The sequence below is a fragment of the Microtus oregoni genome, unplaced genomic scaffold (assembly GCF_018167655.1).
Source record: "Microtus oregoni isolate MIOR12 unplaced genomic scaffold, Mior012 000000F_ref0000247, whole genome shotgun sequence".
Classification (NCBI taxonomy): Eukaryota; Metazoa; Chordata; class Mammalia; order Rodentia; family Cricetidae; genus Microtus; species Microtus oregoni.
In genome coordinates, this window is record NW_024543059.1 from 29,634,135 (window position 1) to 29,649,420 (window position 15,286).

General features: G+C 51.6%; 1 protein-coding gene across 4 annotated transcripts in view; it reads right to left on the reverse strand.

Moving 5' to 3' along the window:
• Nucleotides 1-234: 234 nt before the first annotated feature.
• The window catches only part of Otud7a (OTU deubiquitinase 7A), a 250,797-nt gene continuing 235,745 nt past the window's right edge, over nt 235-15,286 (reverse strand). For all 4 annotated transcript variants that reach the window (XM_041667454.1, XM_041667538.1, XM_041667368.1 and 1 more), the window contains 3 exons: nt 11,079-11,193; nt 10,831-10,915; nt 235-9,059 (listed from right to left, as the gene is read on the reverse strand). In XM_041667454.1, the coding sequence (XP_041523388.1) occupies nt 7,638-9,059; nt 10,831-10,915; nt 11,079-11,193 (1,622 nt within the window). In that variant the 3' untranslated portion in view covers nt 235-7,637. The remainder of the gene's footprint in view (nt 9,060-10,830; nt 10,916-11,078; nt 11,194-15,286) is intronic.

Sequence of the window (15,286 nt, forward strand, 5' to 3'; positions counted from 1 at the left end):
TGATCATTGTTGTTGTGTGCACACTGGCACGCACGTGGAACTCGGAGAACAACTCTTTGGAGTGGGTTCTCTCCTTCTGCCTTCATGTAGGTTCAAATTCAGGTAATTATGTGGTGAAGCGAGCACTTGTATCTGCTGAGTCATCTCGCTGGCTTCGTAATGATTCTCTCTGATGGCATCTTACTGAGTACCTAGGACTCGGGACGACTAAATAACTGGACCAACTCGCGCTTTACAAACACGGTCGTTTTATTGAGTCGGCATCAAAGCTCCTCTGTATCAAGTAATGGAGAAGCCACGTCACACGGGTTACAGAGCTATTTTTACTTAAAATAATCTTTCATAAAAGAAAGGAATGAAATACTGTTCTTCTATAAAAAAAAGTGCAGTAGGTCATTACTGGGAGTTTTCCAAAATGAAAGCAAGGTTTACTACATATTGCAAAAATCGGTTCGGTGCTTTAATACTTCACAAAGGAGCGACCTCATCACTTTAGACAGCGCTTACAATGGGTTTCTTCACTGACAATGGACCAGATGGAAGAGAAGACTTGTATGGAATTAGCATGAACACTCAACATGTGGGCAGAAAGAATTTTTTGAACAACTTGGTTGAAACATGGTGATCTATGACCTATTTTTGCCTCAGTGTTTTTCTTTGTCCACAATAATAAAATAAATAGAAAACAAAGCAATCTATTTCATCCCTAAATCAGTCCAGAGAGAGAGAGAGAGAGAGAGAGAGAGAGAGAGAGAAAGAGAGAGAGAGAGAGAGAGAATTCATGATTGTGTGAGGCTAAATGCCCATTTAAAGGAACTAGGCAAGCACAGGCTGAGGAATCCTTTGTTATAATCAGCATCAATGCTTCCAGTTACATGGAGGCCAGTTTGTCAAAAATGAGGGGGGATGGAGTGCAGGCTCTGTCCATGAGGCAGTGATGGGTCACCAAGCTTAGTCCCTGCTTGGACTCAGTTGAGCCTGCTTTCTGCGCCTAAGTGTTCCTTTCTTTGTGTCACTGGGGGGCCCAGTGTCTGCCACCTGGGGCTATGGCAGAGCTGAGCTCCATGATCCTGGCTCTGTGGGAGGCAGGTTGGTCTCTGTGCTGGACTCTTAGACATGACTGTGCTCATGCCTATGCCCTAGCTTGGGTCATGGGTGAGTGCTGCCCTCCTCTCACTGCCAAACCATCATTCAAGCTCTGATGTGCTCACACAGAGGCTGAGAGTTGGGCCGCCCCTGAGCACTCGCCAGGGTGAGCAGTACCCTCTGGGAAGCTATGTCCCCTCTGAGTCCTGGCAGGAGCAGGGGCCCAAGTTGCTCAGGCAGCAGTGAAAGGAGTATCACATATTTGGCAATTCAAGTATGGGGACACACGTGCAAGTGCCCATTTGCACAGCTGGACAGATGCAGAAGGGACCTGAGAGGAACCCTACAGTATAGCATCCAGAGAGATGAAAGCAAGAACCACGGAAGATAAAAGAGGACACAGCCTTTACAACAGGCCCCGGGAGGATAAAGGCCCAATAAGCAGCCTGTAACAGCGTTTTGCCAGTGATTCTTAGAGGAAAATGAATTTGGCCAAAGGACCAGGAAGTAAACAGTGTGGTTAGGTAGCTGTGAAAATACCTGGCAGAAGGAATAGTCTTTGGAGCAGCAGTCCCTTTGGTGGGTGAGGTCGAGTGCAGGGTGTCTCCATTAGTGTCCTAGGCCCATGGAGGTGTGTGTGGCTTTCTGTCATTCCAGTGCACACCCAGTGTCACACCCAGTGACTCCCACCACCGTCCCAAATCACCAGAGTGATCACTTCCTTTCCTTTCGCTGCCCGCGTTTTGGTAACTGGAGAACGAATCCTTCATCTGGGCTGGGACACCTGTGCCACTGTGTCTGGTACAGGAAGGACAGATGGATACCTAGGAATCGATTAGAAAGGCTCCTTTGGAATGGTTGGCGTCCCCAATGACATTATAGCCAGTATGATGGGTCTCTCCATAGTGCATCTCATACTATGAGCTACCCGCTATGGACCATTTTTATCTCTGCTTGTCTCAAAATGCCCCCTGCAAATAAATAGCAGAGCCCCACTGTGAGGAAAGGCTTGGCTACAGGGCCCACTCTGAGACGGACGGTGACCACTGCTGTTATCAATGATAAGCTGCCATATCTAGTCACTTGATACCTCTAGTCCTGATGACCCAGACCACCTAACCAGCTCACAGTTTTTATATGTAACAGTAGCAGAAAAATCAGGACTTGATGAAGAATGAAACTGACATTTTGTGGTGTATCAAATGAGTGATCTCATTTCTTTTCTTCAACCAGTATTTATCCAGTGCCTAGTGTGTGTCAGGCACCCCTGGAGGCACCAGGACACAGCAGTGGACAAGATATATGGGAAGTCCTGCCCGCATGGAGCTTACATTCTATGGGAACCTGGGGGCTGTGGTATACCGAATGAATGAGTTGTTGACCAGGGGCTATGAGAGGAAGCTGAACATGGTAGGGAGGGTGGGACATATCAGCTTCCTATATAGCCAAGTTGGAGGAGGCCTTGCTGAAGGGCGGCGGTGAAGTGAAGAAGAGTAGGCAGTGAAGAACAGGAGGAACAACATATACAAAGGCCCTGAGGCCAGAGACTGCCTGGTAATCAGATGACCCCGTCTCTGGCCAAGAACACACTTGTTCAGGGCAGGCTTTGTAAAATCTTGGCTCTTACTATGTCATGGAAATTGTGTTCTCCTGGGAAGCTATCCTTCAGAATGTGGAGACAGATTCTGAAATGGCTGATTTCACTGCTTTGGTTTTGAGCAGATTCCATTAAAACCAACTGATATTCCTCACCTGATGTTAAACAGAATATACATGTATATACCTAATATGCATGTATATGCACACACACTTCTATGAGATATTCTCTGGAGGAATAACACACAGCAGTATGCATCGTTTCATTTAAACATAATTAGGGGTTGTGATCTTTAAAAAAATTTTTAAACTAAAATAGTAAAAATCCAAATTTTAATGAATTATTCTGCATTATTAGAAAGGGCCATACAGCTAGCATGTTTGGGGATGATGGCTTCTGAGTGTGCCCTGTAATTACATGTTCCACACCCATACAGACCATGCACTCCTGCAGATCCTCAGGCATCTCTGTAGGGTGCCTCCCTCCCTCTTCTCTACGTGGCAGTGGAGTGGGAGGAGGGCTGGCTCTTTGGGGAAAGCACCAGCCTGTGTGCTGCGGATATACCTCACCCCACGCTGAAAACTCTCAGATGATCTTGTCTGCTGTTGGGAGTTGTCCCGAGACTCCTGGTCTTCCTTAGAGACATTCTTCACAGAGGAGGTCTGGGGTGGGCCACTCCCAGCATCCCTGTGGAGTACAGAGCCTCTAGGATGAACTACCTGGCCCCAGCCCTGTGAGAGCAAGGTTAACTCTTCAGAACCAGGCTTTAGATCAACAGAACCAGTGCTGCCCCATAGGCCTGGCCAATAGGGAGGATCTGAAGGCAGCAAGAAGGAAGTGGGGGTCTCTGCCCTGAAGACCTCCATCCACATGGATTAGCAAAGAGAGGCGGGGTGCTCAGAGGTCTGGAGAGCTGCCACGTAAGGCTTTTGGGAAGGGACTGCCTGTTTCCTGGGGCCAGGAGGACCAGCCAACCTCCGGATTTCTCACAAGTGCTTCTCTTCAAAGGACAAGAGCAGGAGCCTCCAAGAGCTCGGACCTGGGCCACTCTTCTATGTCACGTGGGTTAAGGCCAGAGCTAGCTCACTCAGTTACCAAAATACTTTCTCCTTATTAGAAGCCTTGGAAGCAAAGAACTTGGGAGGAACCGATATGCAAAGTCCTTTCTATGATCAGGGGCAAACAGCATGTCACAAAGAAACCTCAAACACGAGGAAGGTGCCCTTAGCTTTACTCCAAGCCTTGATATAAACAATGAAGACCCACACAGTGCATCCGCCACTCTCCTTTTTCTGTCTTTCACAAATTCCCCAGCACCAATGTCTACAACCCTGCCCACCTCCTTGTTTATTTTTCCCCAATCAATGTGGAATATATTTTGATAGGAAAGGTCTGGTTTTGCCGTTAGGAGAGTTTGCAAAATAAACTTACAGATGCAAAGGGAGGGCCTTGCTACAGCTGGCTCTGCCCAGCGCCTTGGGGCTTGTACTGACCTCATGGGGGACTCCACACCCTGAGGCCTGCACTGGGGTGGCTCTTTCATCTTCTGTTATAGTGGGATACTCATGACAATAAGCTAGCAGAATTTGTAAGTTATTTTGGATACCATTAAATTTGGAAAACAATAGGTTCAAATGGCACTGGGTACTAATAGGTAAGGAAAGGGACACGGTAACTTAGGGACAAATTTTTCATCGATAAGAAAGATGCAGCACCACGAACCCGTACACAGAAGAAAACAAACTAAGAGCTCAGTCAAGACGGAGAAGACATTTACACGGTCCCAGTGTCAGAGGGTCCGCACAAAGGCGCCGAGACTCCACCAGCCCACAGGGCAGCCCCGCCCACCCCGATTCACTCTTCCAAGGGACAACCCTGTGAAAAGAAGGGTGCACGTCTGAGTGTCGTATAAAAATAACTCGTATAGTACAGTTTCAAGTTGGCCTATAAAACTTGAGCGCAACAGTGCCTAAAGTCTATAAACAGAATACACTCAAAAACTACTTCCCTTGCCAAAGTAATAAAATCACCCCTAGGCGATGCCTGGGAAGGAACTGTGAACCTCTGAAATAATCTCCACAGGGCTTAGAAATATCAGTTCTCCTGGACATTTATGGTTGCTTAGAGACACCCATCTCTCTCGGAAAGTCTGGCCAGATCAGATGTGGAGCACTGCTCACTACTGGCGTGGGCAGTGTCCCTCAGCACATCAGTTGGGACTCCCTATCTTCGTCCCTTTCTTTGGTCCACAAAAGGCTGCCCAGTCAAAGAGAGATCTTGGGGAATTTGGTCAACGTGTTTCTGTCTCCAGCCACTAAGCATGGCCAGAGGGCACAGCAGTCACCTGTTTTAAGATCACGAGGCAGGCTGCGGGCACACAGAAACAATATGTTCACACTACACTGGCCTCTCTCCACTTTTAATACTACACAGAAGCTGCTCTTCTCTCAGAAGGCAATGGCTACTCTTAACCACGTGGACTGTTTGGAGCAGGCCCCAACCGCTGCTCCACCTTGTCTAGCCCAATGAGACCAAGTTGAGAGGCTGGGACCTTTTATTCGGCCAGGATGGCCAGTCTGCAGTCTGGGTCTATGCCGCAGGCTCTTCTGTATGGCACATTCATCATTAGATGGGGGAGGAGAAGTAACTTGGCAATGAAGGAGACAGGATCTGCTGTCACGCTTCAAGAGTACATATCATTACCCCGTTTGGGAGGGTTTATTACAATGAACTACTTTAATCCTCTGTCCTATTTGTTACTTTTTTTTTTTTCTGGCAGAGGGCATGAGAAAGATGAAGGATTTGCATAGCCAGGTTTGGAAATTTCTTGTTGGTTGTTTTAACATCACAGTATGAGAGAGGCAAACATGAATACCCGCCTCCTGTGTCTACGCACTGGGTTTCTGAATACACACTGAAATATCAGGTGGGTGCTCTGAGGGATGAGGCATGAGCTAGAGCAGCCCGCTTTGCTGGAAGCAGAGGCTTCTGTGACCTACAGCGCTGGAGGATGAAAGAGCTGTTCAGGTGATGTGTTCAAAAGAAACCAGCCCCCTCCCCCCCAAAAAAAGCTGCCACAAACCCTCTCAGTGAGAGACTTTTCTGAGAATATTTTTTTTTTCTGAGTAACAAAAGAAACCCCAGTACTGTCGGGGTCATGAATATTAGTTATTACCACACACTTAAAGCATCTGTTCAACACAAAAACAAAACTTTGAAAAAACTTCTTAAAGAGTCTATTTAATAAATAATTTTGATTTAAGGAACCACTTTATGCAAAACTTGAATACATTACTGAAAACTCCACAGGCTGTGGAATAATTAAAAACAAAAAGTAAGTATTCACAGGAGATACTCAGTTATTTTATTATCATCTTCCAAACAGGTAAAAAAAAATTCCCTCCCCATTTTTTGAAAACTTTTTATTTTTCCTTTTTTTTTTTTCTGCTCTTGCTGCTCTGGATGTCACAGGATGAAACATGCTTTCAGGAGGAGAGGCTGGCACCAGTGAAGGTGGGACCCCTCTCCTGCGCTCTCTGAGGGGGAAGCAGGTGCTTTCTCCTGTTTTAGGGTGGGGGGGTGAGGGGCTGGTCTAAAGCTCTCACAGGTATGAAAGTATTGTTTCGTTAGCGAGGATTTTACCCATCTTCTCCGTATTTCCTGGAAGCAAGCTTGCTCTTTAGTGAGGCAGGCTAGCCCCGCGGTGTCCTTGGTCAAGAACAGTGGTCTGCGGAGGTAATCTTGAAGGAAGAGGCTGCATATTGCTGCTCAAAATAGGGTAGCTAAGGACACATTATTATTTTTTAAATTTTCCTCAAGAAATGTAGGAGGCACCAGAAAGGAGACTGCTCAGAGATTGGGCTGCTCCCTCAATGTGGCATGGAGCCAGGAGCAGGGCCACCTGCCCCGTGAAGGGGCTCCACCAGCAGAGAGCCCTTTAACCTGGCTGAACCCTGACAGATGCAGGTGGAGGAGGGGTAGTTTCCTCCCGGCCCTCTCTCAGCCCCTACCTTAGGGAAGGAGGCCAGGCTGGGTTCAAAGCAGCCCACTTTGGGGCCGACACAGTGACCAAGGGGTAAATTCTGTCCCCTCCTCTGGGGCACGGATGTGATATCACCTCCTAAGGGACCCTCCAGCGACAGTCCACTGTACACATGTCTTCAAAGGAGACACGAGCAGCCTGTCACTCTGGCTCATAGGTGGGCCAATATGAGCAGGAGTTCAGGACCCTGCTTTTTCGCACCCCCAAGTGTCTCTGGGAAGCTCCTGTGACAGGAGCTGCTCTGCACTGGAGCGATCGCTACACCTCACCGTGCCCTGAGAGGTAGGTTGTCCGGTGCCCATTCTGTGGTCGCCCGTGGCTTGGATGGCAGTGTGAATGTTGCTCGAGCCGGGGTCTGTGGGAGGATTTGCTTATGAGATGGAGCTGGGGAGTCCTAAGGGGTCAGCGTCAGCGGGTAGCGAAGTGCCTGCTGGAGGTCTTCAGGGACCCAGGTGGGAAGGACATGGGAGCCGCGGAGGTGGCTCCCCTCAGGCCTGGCTGCGCGTTTGTATCTAAACCCTGCGTGCTACCAACTGCACGCATGTGACCGCTACTTGGAAGAGGTCAGTCCCTAGGTTGGGGAGGGGGAAGCATGTAAAACACTCCCTTCTAAAAACAAAGGGCTGCGATTTTCTTTATTTCTCATATAGAGGAACAAAAATACTCTTGCAATGGCTATTGAGTTTCCACAGGTACGAGGCAGATGCTAGGCTAGCACACCCACTTTCAACAGTATGACTTGTTTCCTATCCGTCTACTACCTGAGTGGCATCAGTGTAGGTTCAGGCACCATTAGAAACGTTTGACCAAACACATACACGGCACTGACCGAGGAGGAGGCGCCGGCCCTTCGGCTGACCAGAGCAAGTTAAAAAAAAGACCCACAGGATGGAAAAAGCAGTCTCGGGCGGCTCAGGGCCGCGCAGCGCGCGCCTCGCGCCGCCGCCGCAGCTCCTCGCGGTAGCAATAGGAGCAGAAGTGCTCGGTCTCGGCGCGCCCGTAGAACGCGCAGTTCTCTCGCTGGCAGCGCCGCTGAGCGGGCCCGGGGCCACCGCGGCCACACTCTGCGTTCGAGCGCGTGGCCGGCGCGTCGGCATCGGCGAACTCCAGGCCGTCGCGGGCCGCGCCGAAGCCGTTGCTGTAGGTCTGCGACTTGTGCTCCGCGGGCCCCGGGGAGTCCGCTCCGCCGGGCGCCAGCGACTCCACCGTGTTGACTGTACGCAAGGCGCCGCGCGCCGGGCTGTAGCTCTGGGACCAGAGTGAGCGGTTCTGCTGCGGGTAGGTGGCGCACGGTCGCAGCGCGCCCACGGCCGGCGCGCACGCCTCGTCCCGGGCCGCCTGTACGTGAATGACGCTTTGGCGCGCGGGCGCGGGTGGGCTGCGGCCTGGGGCCGGGCCACCCGTGCCGGTTCCCGCGCGACGCGCGCCACCGCCCGGGCCCGGGGACGCCGCACCACCCGCCGCCCGCGTCGCCCGCGCGTTCGCGCTAGATCCCGGACTCGGCCGCTCCTTGAGCTTGAGCACCAGCTGCGTGGGCGGCGCGGCTGGCGGGCCCGGCGAGGCGCGCTCCGGGCCTGGCGTCCCCTCAGCCTCGGGCCTGCGCGCCGGTCGCTTGGTTGTGGCGGTGGCCGTGGCCGTGGTGCTGGCTGCTGCCGCAGCGTCCCGGCGCCGCTGCTCCTGCTCCGCGCTAAAGCGCTCCTGCGCGCTGGTCAGGTAGTAGCCGATCATCTCCTCGTGGAACTGGTGCCGGTGGCTGGTGAGCAGCAGGCCAGCGAAGATGAACTTGCGCTCGCCCTGCATGGCGGCGCGCAGGATGTTGAGGCTCAGCTTCACGTCTGTGCTGTACTTCCAGGCGTCGCCCCTTGGCCCGCTGCCCTTGTCGGCCGGCGACGTTCCCGCCGCCTTGTCCGTGGGCGACGGCGTGGTCTTCTCCGAGGGCGAGGTGCTAGCCGACGCTCCCGATTCCTCTTTACTGCCCTTGCGCGACTTGGACTTCTTCTCCTTGCTGCGCTCGGCGCTGTCGCCGTTCTTGCCATTGGCAGAGTTGGCGCGACCCATCTTACCGTGCACCAGGCCGCCCAGCCCGCCCATGTTTTTCTTCAGCTTGATGCCCAGCGTCTTGCTGAAGCTGCCCAGCTTGTTGGCCACGGAGTCTGCGCGCGTCTTGTCCTTGTCCTTGCGCTGTTTCTCCTTCTCCTTGTCCTTACCGTTCTTGCCATTATTGCTGTTGGAATTGCTGCACACAGAATCGCGGTCCGAGTCCAGTGATTCGGCCAGGGACTGCACATCCTCCCCTGCTGAGGCTGTTGGAGACTCTGGCTGTGCAAGGGGAGCCTGTGAAGAGGCAAGGCAGGAAAGGAAGGCCGTTATAAAAGAGGTGTCACCGTGTAGGCCCCAAGAACACAGGTGGAGCTGAGACCAGGACACTGGCGGGTTTTTTTTTTTTTTGAGTTCTCTGCTGTTGGGGGGTGACGGTGGGGGGCGGTGGGGTCTACTAGAGAGGGATGTTTATCTTACACAGAGCCCTGATCTTTGCAAGGGTGGAAGGCAGGTTCTGGTGTTGGCAAAGGTACCATCCTTTTAGGGAGCGAGCACAAACTTTATCTTGGGATTCATAGATAGATAACTAGTCTAGAATCCCCAGTGGATGAGTAGAGTCAGAGCGCCCATGAGCACCCTGGAGTGGAGTTCCAGAGCCTCAGAATTTTTTATAGAGAGACACCAGGTCCACACTACGACCTTCTTTCATGGTCTATCGGCACCACTAGAAGCAGGTTCCAGATCTCTGTAATGGTAGAGGCCACCAGGTCAGACATCGTCTCTCCCACACAGATGTTTCACCTGCTTACTCTAAGCAGGGACTAGACACCTTGCCCCAAACCACATTCTTTGTCTGGCCCCATTATTCTTTTTATCCAGCCAAGACAAGTTACAAGTCTCCAGAGGAGACTGGAAAAGCGGTTGCTTCTCACTTTATTTTTGTCCTTTCCTCAAACAGGTTCCAGGAGGATGACCCTGGTTAGGCTGGCAGAACAGGACCCCACCCCCATCCCCCACCCCAGGCCTGGCCAAACACACTGTTCATGTAGGGCAGAGATGTGCCCGGCTGCAAGGTTCTGATGGTTCTCAGCTGCTGCCCTTGCATAACATGTGGGTTTTAGAGAGCAACATCCTGGGGCACAGTGGCATCTTCCAACACGGGAGAGGCAGGAATTGCCACTGCCTGGTTGTCCCTTGTGCCCTCAGAAACACGGCGAATCAGAGCCACGCGGGGGCGCCCTACTAGATGATATGCCGGTGAAGGGGAAGTGAGCCGTCAGAGCAGTGGGGAAGACACCACTCAGCAGGGTCCCTCCTTTCAGTTCTTAGAGCCTGCTGGATGCTTAAGTAAACGGATGTCAGGGAGGACCAATTATTTGTAAGCAATTTTCACAAATCCCTTTCCCTGGGAGTTCCCTCCCCAGATTATGAAAACATCAGTCACAGACTTAAAACGAAATCTCTCAGCATCTGCAAACAGGGGCCGCCCAATAGTTCCCCTGCGGCAGGCGTTGGGTGGGCGGCTCTTTGCCTTCTGCCAACTTCACCTGCGGCCACCTCCGCCTCGGGGAGGGGAGGGGCGGGGCATGCTGAGGACTAGCGCTGTCGGTTCCCCAGCTCTTCTAAGGATCCACACACAGTTATAATTAATTCCGCTCTGCCGCAGCACATCTTGTTCCGATCTCAGCAGAGATAGTTTTGTGTTATGACTTGCCTACGGTTTGCTTTGTGAGTGGGCGTGTTATTCCTCTCCTGCTGTGCAAAATAAGAGAGGGAAAAACCTAACTGGGGCGCACACTTGCATGTACACACACACTGCGTGTACACACACACGCACACACAACACGCCCCCACTTGCACCAACAGGAAGTCTTTGGTTGGACTGGGAACCTGGCACATGAGGGGGTGGGGCCTCTGGGCCGCAGATGCGGGTGGCCAGCGTGCCCCCTCCCTGTCTATGGGCATTCGGAAGGGGAAGTGCTTCATATCCCACACAGCGTAGAGCGGCCACCCTACTCCCCTCCCCCCATCACAAAGTTGGGGCTCCCGTGCACGTGAGGCTCACCCGGGTCTCAGAGGGGATGCGGATCCATGTCACATTCATGTAGCTGTGTAGAAGGTTCAGCTTGGCTTCTAGAGACAGGATGAGGCTGACAAAAGAAGGCTGAGTGAAAAGCTCCGGAGGTGGCATGAGCTCCCTCGTCTGCCCACGCAATCCTCTCTCTGCCCTCTATCCCCACCCCCAACAGGAGCCCCACTACGGCTCTCCCACGGACCGCTGGGTTAGGGACCGGACTGTGGAGCACGTCTTACTGGGCTAGCCGGGCATTGTCGTTATCATCTTTTCCCCACTCCCAGTCCTTTCCGGGGTCCACTGCAAAATGCAAGGGCAGCAGCTTGTGCTCCGAATCCGTCAGGGGGATGACGGCTGAAACAGAAGAGAGAGAACGCAATGGTGGCAGGCAGCTCACCCGCCTGCAAGGAGGCTGGGGGCCTCAGCAGAACTCAGAGCTCTGTAAGGGAAAATCAAGGCTAGCTGTCCGGGTGACAGGCAATCCCGTGGAGACAAAGTAGACGCAGAACTTCTGTACCAGGAGTGTTAAGAGCATGGGTTTCAAAGTCGCCCACGTTAACAATTTCTCATGATGTAGATGAAGAGCCTGTGGAGGCAGCACCTGGACTGCCTGGGTCTCTTTCTGTTAATAGGACAGGGACCCCCTCTGCATGTCAGGATGAAAAAACAAATCACAAAAAACCCACGACTGCTTCTGTTACTTCCCAGCAAAGACCCAGCCTGTTGAGGTGTACGGAGGAGGCCATTTTGCTAGTGGCCTGCCTCTTGCCTCCATTTCATCTCGGGGACCAGCAGAGTTTGTAAGTCAGGAGAGGTGAGTTCTACTGCAGCAAGACTGGGGTGGGGTGGGGCTGCAGAGCCCCTGAGCCTGCTCACAGGGGGCTTACCTACGCAGGACACAGAGGCAGGCAACCCCACAGAAGGCAGCGCTGGGCCACCGCCTGTTTAAAAGGTGAGCAGAGAGGGAGCCCTCTGTGGAGGTGGTGACTAGGTGGGGCTCTGGCCTGCTGTTTCTCAGGAGTTGGTTCACCCCACAGCATATGGACGGAAGATCAGGGGTGCTAGGAGTGGGATCTACAGATGTACTGGAATCTGGTAAGAGTTCCTGAGGGGTCCCGGGTACCCAGAAAATGGAATCCTTAGTGTCACATCTGCCTTCTCCTAAGGGTGTTGCCAGGAATCTTGAACAGGAAGAAGTAGGGAGATGATTTCCCAATTTCACCTTCAAATGAGTACCAGTCTCCTCTGTATCACTCCACTTAGAACGCCCCACCCCTCTGGGGTCTCCACCACAGCCGACAAGCCCAGCCCAGGGCATCTGGCAGCTGCTTTGTTCCTTTGCTTGCCATAGCTCATGAGTCATACCATGCAGTGCCATGGCAGGAACAAAAAGGCAAACAAAACAGAAAATCCAGGAGCCAATACCGGGAAGTCTGAAACTGGACTCAATGCTACCCTCTAGTGTTGCTAAAGGAGATTGTCGGCGCAATCTCTATCTTAAAAGAAAGGCAGTTTTGCTGATTATGGGCCGGCTTAGGGGGTTTCACTCTGTGTGGCCAGGGATGGGGCAGTGCAGGCAGGGTCTGATGGGGGAGGAGGCGGTGGCATCTCAGCTTCTGCTTTGAAGTGGCCTCCCTTTTCTCAGCTGAGCTGCACAGTGGGCTTCTGGGCTAGCTCAGAAACAGGTCTCTGTTGGGTGACGTCTATAGGTCACAAACATTGAGGCCTTAGCCTGGCTTCTCATCAGTGTCTAGGGGCAGCAGAAGCACTCCTTACCAACACTGCTTCCCAGACTCCTGGGGCTCTGCACTCCTGCATGCAGAGGGCCAGCCAACCCATGGGTCCTGAGTGAGGATGGAGGACTACATTGTAAATATGCCTCCTTGTGGATCTTGAAATCAAGGGATTTTGGGAAAGATTCCTCTAGACAATAATAAGCTATCAGAATCAGTTCCTGTGGGTATAATTTGGGCATTCTGGGTTCGTCTGGCTACCCCTTCATGGGGCAGCGTTGGCTGGAGAACCGCCTGCCAGCTGTGACTGTACTTTCATCCTCTTAGCCCTGGGGGCGTTTGCATGCTGAATATATAGGCCTTGAGTAGAGTACTGTGGTAAGATCTGGGGACTACGGCCAGGACTGGGGGCTTCTCCCTCTCTGCCCATGTCTCCTGTAAAGACAGGAGGACTATAAGTATGAGGCGGCTGGAGCAGGCTCTTGAACCCCAGGAAGAATTGCCTGCTAATCAGAACCTCTGTTAGCGGATTGTTTACTTGGGAGCCCACCCTGTCTGTTGTAAGTCGCTATGGTTTTGTTTTGTTTCTGATACATTACCTAACTAGGACACCCCCATCATTCTTACCCCCCTGTTACAGGGTGCCTGGGCATTCTTACCCTCGGCAGATGGGCTGGACTGGGTTCCCCAGCCTATCCACAGGAAAAAGCCTGACAGCCTGTCAACCTGAGTGAGGGGCTGGGGACCTACGGCTCAGCCTGTTTGAGGGCTGAGGGAAGGTACATCCAGGGACACTTCAAAAGAGATCCTCTGCATGTGCTTCCACTGCACTCCATTCCTGTCACATGTACATGGAAAATTGTTATTGAACCAGGAAGACGCTTGGCTGCGGGGCAGAGCACCACCTGGTGGCAGATGTAAGGAATAGCAAAGGCTTTCAAAATAGGTCCAAGAGGATTTACTTTTCTGTTTTGGAAAGAGTTCTTTCTGACTTTTAGCCTGTAAACCGACTGACGGTATTTCCAACTAGCCAATGAAGATTTGGAATTTTCATTTTATGGAACACAATGGGTATTTCTGTTTGAGATGTTTGCTATTACAACGATAAAGCTGCAAATTCACAGTTTGTCTTTAACCAACCCCTGAACTGACACCACAGCGGATATAAGTGTCTCAAATTCTAAGGAAAGAAAGAGGCTTCCAAGGGAAGATGGAGACAGCTAGGAGGGGTTGACTCAGACCCAAGTAGGAAGAACTTAGCTAAAAGGGTTGCACTCATGAAAAAAGAATGCAAGCCACTGAAGCTGTGCAGACCCTTCCTCCAGGGAAGAGAAGGGATCCAATAAGCTCCTGTCTACAGGACCGAGCCAGCATGGTATTCACAAAAAAATCTGTGTGAGGGGCTGGAGGAATGGCCATGCCAACGTGGGGGTTAATAGCCAGCACCTATGTAAAGGTTGGGTGTGGACATATATGTCTGTAATCCCAGTGCTGGGGAGACAGACAGGAGGAAATCCCTGGGGCTTGCTGGACGGTAACAACGAAATCAACAAGCTCCAGGTTCTGCAATAGACCATGTCTCCAAAGCCAAGGTGCTGAGTGACTGAGGGAGACACAACAATGACCTTTGGTGCTTGCAAGCCTGAGTACACAGGTGCGCCCTAACCCTCCCCGTGAATATGACGGAAATACATTCCCTGAAAGTGTTCCCTGCTCTCTTCTCTCCACGGAGGAGCAGGAGTGTAAGCTGCAGAGCGCAGGTACACAAAGTTGGGGTGCGATGAGGACAGTGTTCTCTGGTATTGTGCTTAAACAGGTGTCTTATTCAAGCACTATGTCTCTGTTTCCTGACGGATTCCGGCATGCGCACTAAAGAGAAACAGAATGTGCCCGTTTCTGGGAATGAAGTGATTTCCCAAGTCTTTCTTGTCTTAGAAGAACAATGACTGACTTTCAGCAGGAAGCCTGCACCGGAGAGAGGTCGCGGGCACTCGCGTGTGTTGACAAGGCACGGAGCTGAAAGCACAGGACTAACATGGGTGTGCAGTCGTGACGCTGGGCGTGCATTGTGAAGCTACTTTGTTTTGTTCGACGAGTCTGCATTTTTCCTGCACGTTGTGGGGCTTTTGTAGTAGATACAGAATTTGAGACTGGCAGACTTTCTTTCAGTCTTTAAAGACACCACTTTGTTATCTTTTGCCTGACCTGTTTTATGAAAGCCATGATACTCGAGACAATGATAAAGGGGCTATTTCTCTAAACAGACAGTGCCACTACATGTATGCATGCTTCTTACAGTACTTCACAGCATTAAAGCAAGTGCAGCTCACTCTCCTTTATTTGCACCCCAAGATCCCCAGTGGGCGCCTGAAACCACAAGAAGTACCGACTGAGATACAATGGACGTGTTGAAACTATTGGGCATTAAGAGTAAAATTGCTGATTGATGATAGAAACTGATAGAAAAGAAAGGGTTTGGTGTCCGATTTTAGAGGAGAGAAGAAATAAAGTTTCAAAAGGAAAACAGAAATAAAACAATAGTAACAGACAAAACAAAACCCACAGCAAACTACAACTGAGATGAAGAACAGCTTCAAGAGATCCACAGGCAAGCAAGGAATCTGTGGGCCTCAGGATGGGACAGTCGGAATCAGCCAAGCTGTTATACAAAGTAGAAAAGGTTGGGTAGGAGGCAGGGACACCCATGAGCCGCA